At 36.2% G+C, this 7,574-nt stretch overlaps 1 protein-coding gene across 1 annotated transcript in view; it reads right to left on the bottom strand.

Annotated features, from left to right (window-relative positions):
- Positions 1 to 496: 496 nt before the first annotated feature.
- The window catches only part of ZDHHC20 (zinc finger DHHC-type palmitoyltransferase 20), a 51,459-nt gene continuing 44,381 nt past the window's right edge, over positions 497 to 7,574 (bottom strand). The window contains exons 10-12 of the mRNA XM_044668303.1: positions 3,261 to 3,352; positions 1,632 to 1,698; positions 497 to 783 (exon numbers count right to left, since the gene is read on the bottom strand). Of these exons, the coding sequence (XP_044524238.1) occupies positions 1,661 to 1,698; positions 3,261 to 3,352 (130 nt within the window). The 3' untranslated portion in view covers positions 497 to 783; positions 1,632 to 1,660. The remainder of the gene's footprint in view (positions 784 to 1,631; positions 1,699 to 3,260; positions 3,353 to 7,574) is intronic.

The raw sequence follows: 7,574 nt of genomic DNA, 5'->3' as shown, positions 1-7,574 counted from the left end.
CCAGTTTCCTGGCTTGTACAAAATCCCCTGAATATCTCCAGAAAGCAGAATGAGGTGAAAGTATCCTTTAAGCTCCTCATTGCCAGATTTCATTACACCCCACTCACATGCTACTCTGCATAACATGTGACTAGGACTTATGAACATTAGCTAAATTTAATGATTGTATCAGGTATTTTAATTCCTTCTGAGTGGTACTTCACAACCACCAATAAAAAAAGGCCTTTATTAAAAATGATAATGATATAAAACTATTTAAAAACTTGCAAATGCTCGGAATAAAAAGCAAGAATTCTCTGTAATCATGTTCCTTATACAGTACAAATCTTTGAAAGGAATGCTATTCTTACCAAAGAATTTCAGCCATGTATAGAGCTGCCTATACCTGCACTTACATCCTATATCAGAATTCTATTCACCTTTTCTGGGGGTGGTAATTTTTATATATGCCAGGAAATAACCACACTCATATTATTCATGCTTTAAAAAAATTATACACTAAGCATCTGGTGTGATAAAACATACTATTGCATTTAGGAATTATTAAAAAAAAAATCAAGTCACTTTTGGAACAGGATAAGCCAGTGTTGCATAAACACACATTTAAGGTTCTTAAGGCATCTGTCTTATTTCCTGCTCAGCAGTAATGTTTATGAGCATCAACTTATCTGTACAGAGACTTCATTTTCATACATCTTATGTAATATTTGATTTGTTTCATTCCACTGATCAGTTCTTCCAAATAAAATAAAAAAGAATTCAAGGAGAATATGTTGAATAAACCTATTAAAACACAAAAGATTAGTATCTGATTAAAAACTTGATTTTATATTTTATTAAACTATATGAGTAATCAGGTTCTGTAGATGGGAGCTGAAGCTAGGTCCTCTGACTTTACATCTGGTGCTCTCTCCTCTATATCACACTGCCTCTTAGGTAGCACACCTGAATCATACTTGCTAGACAAGCACCTTCTTCTTAAAAATAGGGACTCCCATTCATTGGATACAGAGAGATAAAGAATGAGACCCTATTACCTCTTTCAGTTCAGTGCTAAACAAATTTCATTGTCAAGAAATTACTACTTATGTCTGACATATTTTTGGCTGCAATTAATACTAATTTCCTCAAATTCTTTCCTCTGGGAATATGACAGACAATTGGTTAGTATCCTTTATATATACCCAGATGCCCTAGAGACTTATGTATTTTCCACATGGACAATAACCACCCTCTATTGATATCATTGCTTAAGTTTATAATTTGTGTCTTATTTCTTGTCTAATCATGAGTATGCTGAAAAAGGGTAAAAATTACTAAATTTTTAACTTGAATAGTTAATTTAAAAAACAAATTAAAAAGCTTAATTCTTTCTATACAAAACTAAATTATTCTTATCAATTTTATTAACTAATCAGTTAACAAATATTAATTGAGGACTGAGTAGCTAAGAACATTGAAGAGGTGAAATTCAAATGTTCAGGCTAGTCTGCTTACGGAGAGCAATACTGGCATTGCTAATAGAAGCAAATGTTTTCACAATTATTTAAAAATCAACTATATTTTGTGATTGCAAAGTAAGCATATAATTCATTTCTATAATAAAGAAATTGCCCTTGTGTTAATCTTACCTTACTCTCATTCAAATGATAACAGACCATCAACTGTCTATTGAAACTGTAACATGGTTCTTTATCCCTAAAAGCAAATTGCCACAAATTAAAACAACAAAAAAAAAATGTTAGTCCATTTTGAAACCAAAAGGCAGATTTTTAATAAATCAATACAATAATACCCTGACCACATGGCACTCAAAGGTCTAGCATCCTCAGCCGTCTAGAAGTGATAAACCCAGAGATAAGTGATGGCTGAAGAAATGAAGTCAGATTTATGCTAATTGTTATGAAAATGCAAGCAACATTTTAGGATACTGTCATCAGAGACCATCAAATCCATAAGAGAATTGTTCCCCAGACATTTAAAACAAATGATATAGAGGGGCAGGGGGAAGCTGACTAGAAAACTAAAATTATTAATGCTATTAAGGAAGGAGAATTTTTGTAATGCTACTAAAATGTTAAAGGGCACCACAGAGTCCATGAAAATGATTTAACTGAAGACAAAAAAACCTTAGAAGGTTGCCCAAGAAGCATTCTGATTTTATGGGAAAGAAGCAAGATAGAAAGAAGGCAAACTTATAGGATGGTTTAAGTAAGTAAATTCAAGATACATCCTGAAGTTGGTACAGTCTGAACCTGAACCATGACACATCATTCTCTTCCCAGCCCTGTTCCACACTTTCTCTGCTCTTACAATCATGCCCCCTCTGCTGCTGGCTCGGCTCATTCTAGACTTTGCTCAGCACCTGGGCAACACCCTCATCGCCGACACAGCGTGTATTCTGCTTGTTCCACTCTCCCGTGGGCGAATTCCAATTAGTCTCCCTTCTTGTGGAGGGTCCCAGGCTAGTTTGCCTTCATGCCCTTCTTGTCCTATTCCTGACTTTTCTCTAGATTGCAGCATCATGTCCCCTGGATTGCCAGCTCACCCTCAGCCTACCCATCTGGGCATGCTCCGCTTTCTTCTCTCAAAGGGGATTCCTTCTGGTGCCTCCATCTTGTGGAGGGACTGAGGTTAGACTGCCTTCAGTCTCCAACCCCCATCCTCTAGCACATATAGAAATTAAAGGAAAATAATAATTTGGAAGGCAGCTTCATATGCTTCTGTCTTTCCTTTCCTTTCTCCTTCCCTCTTCTCTGAGCTGCCACTGTGAGGCCCTTCTGATTGGTACCTTTTGATCAGCAGCTTTAACCTGCTACATTTTTCCCCTAAGAGGGACTGGTTCATCTCTCTTTAAGCAGTCTGGTGGTCATGTGTGGGCCTCACTTGGTGGGGACAGATTTAGTCCTTTTTTGATAACAGCTCAGAACCTCTAAACTCAAGCAAACTATTGGTCTCACCTCCCCATAGCAGAGACACCTAGCTCAGGATTTTCAATAATCATTTCATTCATATTGTGATAAGAGATCATCCTACAATATCAATTTTGGGGCCCATTTAGGAACAATTATATTTTACCTATTATTACACCTGATTATTAAAATATATCTAATTTTAGGAAAAATATGTGTATTTATATAATGAAATCAAAAGAGGAAGTTTCTATACAGGGTGTCCCACAGTCTTAGAACAATTTTAAGCTTAAACTTTTAACACCTTATAGTTTAAATAACGGAAGAGCTATAATAGATATGTATTACCTGATCTGACATCTTTATCTGAATCTGTGGCCAACAAGAAATTTTTTGAATCACTCAGTGGTGCAACGGGAAAGTTTTCAGTTGATCCAGTACTGAAAAACAACAATAATGTATTTAATCACGAGAGATTCACCAATGGTACTTTATAAATTCGATAGCAATTCAGATGATCTGTCTAGAACAACCGATACTGGAAGACCAGCCACCACCAACAGAGGTGTCCTTTTCAATTCTGGGATAATAAAGTAGTCAGTCAATAAACATTTATTAAGAACTGACTATGTACCAAAAACCAGGATGAGTGCTGGGATAACACAAGGAGAAAGACCATCCCTACCCTAAAGGAACTTACAATGGAAGTGAGTCACTACATCAGATTACAAACGTTTTAAAGACTTTTCCACCAGCATAAATTCTGGTGTTGATTCATGAATATATTCTATAACACAGCAAGGAGGGAAAACTTTATCATGTGAGCCAGGGCTGAAGGAGATGTGGAAGGCATCTGATTGAGGAGGAGGGGGAAAGAGGGAACTCTTGGTGAAAAGATTCAGTTTCTTTTGTAAAATATTTGGCATAGTGAGTCAAGTCAGGGAGGTATAAAAGAATTGTTTTGCAGCACTGAAGACCCAGTTGAAGTCACATAGCATAAATATAGAGTGGGTCTAGTCAGCAAAGTTACATGATTTTGTCTAGGTTCTTCTGGTCTCTTCAACAAAGACCCATAATGACTCAAAAGAATTTAGTCTTAACCCTGTAAACATGAAAATCCTGTGGCTGATGGATTATCCTAGGATCACCCAGATTATGATATGCAGTTAGATGGACAATGAATGCAGTCTAGAATTAAATAGGAGAGCTATTTGGATTGCCTTTGAGAAATTGCAAAGCTTGTTTAAAGACCCCATACTTTCCCCAAAGGTTCATCTTTTTAATACTAATATTATGCTAGTATTGTATGGATGTGAGTCATGGAATACTATATTCTCCAAATAATTTAAAATGAGTATCACTAAAAGATTAATGGGTGTCAGCAGACTGAACACATAAAAAGAAATTACAAAGTGAAAAACAAAAGAAGAGATGATAAATGTAAAATCAAAAAAGAAAATGGGTTGATAATATGGGTAGAGTGAGCAACAGGTTCCACTGTCATCTTCTAAATGTTAAGTCAAAGTAAGGAAGTTTTTCAGTGTGGCCCCATTGAGCCTGTCTTCTGGGAGAAGTTGGACCAATGTCCCACAAGGGCCTCTTTCTTTCTCAACAGGCTATAATCTGGACTTTTCCATTGTGCCCCAGAAAAATTCATCCTAGGAGAACATGAGCTCTAGAACTCAGACCTTGGAAATAGGACTCACCCCTGTGGCCCCTTCCTCAGCCTGGCCGGCTCCTCCTAGAATCTCCCATTAAGGACACTGGTACCTAGGCCAGTCATTTCTCTATTTCTCTAGGTTGTACCCTAGATTTCTCTATCATCTCCCCCCCCCCCACCTCCTCCCCAGGTATACTACCTACCCATCCCCTTTTTGCAGCTCCCTTTTGTATGTTGTTTTCCCTATTAGAATGTAAACTCCTTGAGGGCAAGGCCTTTGTTTTTGCTTGTATTTTGTATTCTGAGTATTTAGCCAAGTGCCTGGTACATAGTGAAAACTTAATAAGTGATGGTTGACTGATAAGCTGGGCAGGCAGAGATAGGTCCTATCTGCATTATTAGAGGGAACAACCATATTAATGAAAGCACAGATTAATGATAATTTGAGTATTAGAACACTTGAAATGGCCAGAACTGGATGTAAATACTTTCTTGAGCAATTTTGGAAAATAAAAAAGGAGGCATTTTAGCAGGGTAGAAAAGCATTCTGGTTACTAGGTACATGCAAACACAATGCCAAATTTATAAATGAATAAGGGTATAAATTAATTTTACATTAGTGGATAATTTATATTGATGGAAATATGGAAGAGTTGATTTCCTAATTTACCAATCTGAGGGAATCTTTAAGGGCCCAAAGCTTGGATGCAAAAATTCCATGTAAAAAAATCTGTTTCCATTCTAAAAGTCAATGGGGAAATATTATATTCTATACATAAGATACAGAATATAAACTATAGAATAAAGAATAGTATAGAATATAAATTTTTATAATATATCACTATATTTCTATATTGATAATGTTTCTATTTTCTATTCTTTACACATAGGATATATGCATATATACACATGTATATAGTCTCTTTATGTATGTCTCTCTATATGTATGTAGTCTTTTTAAGGCCCTTTTCATAATGATAAAAAGGGAAGTTATTTCCTTGTGTGAAAAAAGTGATTTATATTAATTGTCAAAAGATGTAAGATATTTCCTCTGTTATGGATGAACATTTCTGATACCTAGAAAGAGAAAAAATTTCATTTTAATATAAACTATTAAAGTATCTCTATGAAAAAACATAGCTTTTAGATGGGATTGGGAAATTTTGGAGGGGAAATGATCTCTGTTATAAATTTGAAGACTCAGATCTCTGTTAACAAAGTAGAATGATACTCTGCTTGTGTTGCAACAATTTAATGTTGAAAAGAGGCAGAAAAAAAAGTTGGTTTATTTATTAAAAACTAGAGAAATGTGAATATAAAGAAGCAGTGTTCCAGGTACTGTTCTAGAGACTTCAGAGCTAAAAGCATGATAGGTACACCTAAGCTAATTTGTACCACATGGTTTATGACTAACAAAATTAGTAAAATAAAGAAATGAGAAATCATATGAACATTTGGGAGGTTGAGGCGTCATTTAAAGAAAGAACTATCACTTTGATAGGGGAAATTTGGGAATGTAACTTTTTGATTAAAAAAAAAAGGTGAGTACAAAATGTAAAATAAATAACTTTCATTATATCAAAAGGTTTTGTACAAACAAAATCAATGCAAACAAAATTAGAAGAAAAGCAACAGATTGGGAAAACATTTTTATAACAAAACTCTCTGACAAAGGTTTAATTTCCCAAATATATAAGGAACTAAGTCAAACTTAAAAAAAAAATAAAGCCATTCCCCAACTGACAAATGGCAAGGGACATGAATAGGCAGTTTTCACATGAAGAAATCAAAACTATCAATAAGCACATGAAAAAGTGTTCTAAATCCTTCCTGATTATAGAAATGCAAATTAAAACAACTCCAAGATACCACCTTATACCTAGCAGAGTGGTCAATATGGCAGCAAAGGAAAGTAATAAATGTTGGAGGGGATGTGACAAAATTGGGACACTAATGCATTGCTGGTGGAGTTGTGAATTGGTCCAACCATTCTGGAGGGCAATTTGGAACTGTGCCCAAAGGGCTTTAAAAGACTGCCTACCCTCTGACCCAGCCATACTGTTGCTGGGTTTGTACCCCAAAGAGATAATAAGGAAAAAGACTTGTACAAAAATATTCATAGCCACGCTCTTTGTGGTAGCAAAAAACTGAAAAATGAGGGAGTATCCATTGATTGGGGAATGGCTGAACACATTGTGGTATTGTTAAAAGGAAGGTGAGGATTTGAGCATATGAACAGAATCTGAATAAAAGATGCAGAGGCAGGGAAAGGTTGTGGAATTCTGCAGAGGTAAGTGAGCTGTTACTAATAGTCAGAGAAGCCTTGAGGCTAAGTCTTGTCTCCCTGGGGTGGACCCAGAGAGATTGGCTTTTCCCCTGTGACTTTCTTTCTGCTATATCTTCCCATCCTGCCTGTACCTGTGGTATCCTGTTTCCTGCTGGCTGAGTGATACATCTACAGAGCTTCTTGAACCATCTGAGCCATCTGTCCGTGAGAACCTCTTCTTGGCTTCCCTGTCCTACTTAGCTTTCAAACTCAATACCTTTGTTACTATCCAAGGAGGGTTTGGGTTAGAGGAGTTTATTTATATTAGGGACTGGGTCTTCAGATAGATAGGTAAGGACCAGTGTAGCTCATTCTTTCTGAAGGCAATTGTAGATCTGTGGGGGAGGGTTAGGTAGTGAATATTATATAAGGTATCCAAATTCCCTTTTCTGCCTTCCCTTACTTTAATAAACCAAACCATCCCTGTGTTTGTTACCTCTACCTAGACTGGATCTATTAGCCTGTCACCTACATTCTGTTGGCCTTCCTCAAAACCTGTGTTATCTTCTGTTATTGGCCCTGAGTAACCATTTAGACCTATTCTCTGAACCCAATATCCCTGGTATTTCAGTTACTTATATTAGTATCTGATGGCGATGGAATTAATATTGTGCTGAAAGGAATAATGAACTGGAGGAATTCCATGTGAACTGGAATGACGTCCGGGAATTGATGC

This window comes from Gracilinanus agilis, chromosome 3 (genome assembly GCF_016433145.1).
Source record: "Gracilinanus agilis isolate LMUSP501 chromosome 3, AgileGrace, whole genome shotgun sequence".
Classification (NCBI taxonomy): domain Eukaryota; kingdom Metazoa; phylum Chordata; class Mammalia; order Didelphimorphia; family Didelphidae; genus Gracilinanus; species Gracilinanus agilis.
The sequence above is the reverse complement of the archived record's forward strand: the minus strand, read 5'-3'. Positions and strand labels throughout refer to the sequence as shown.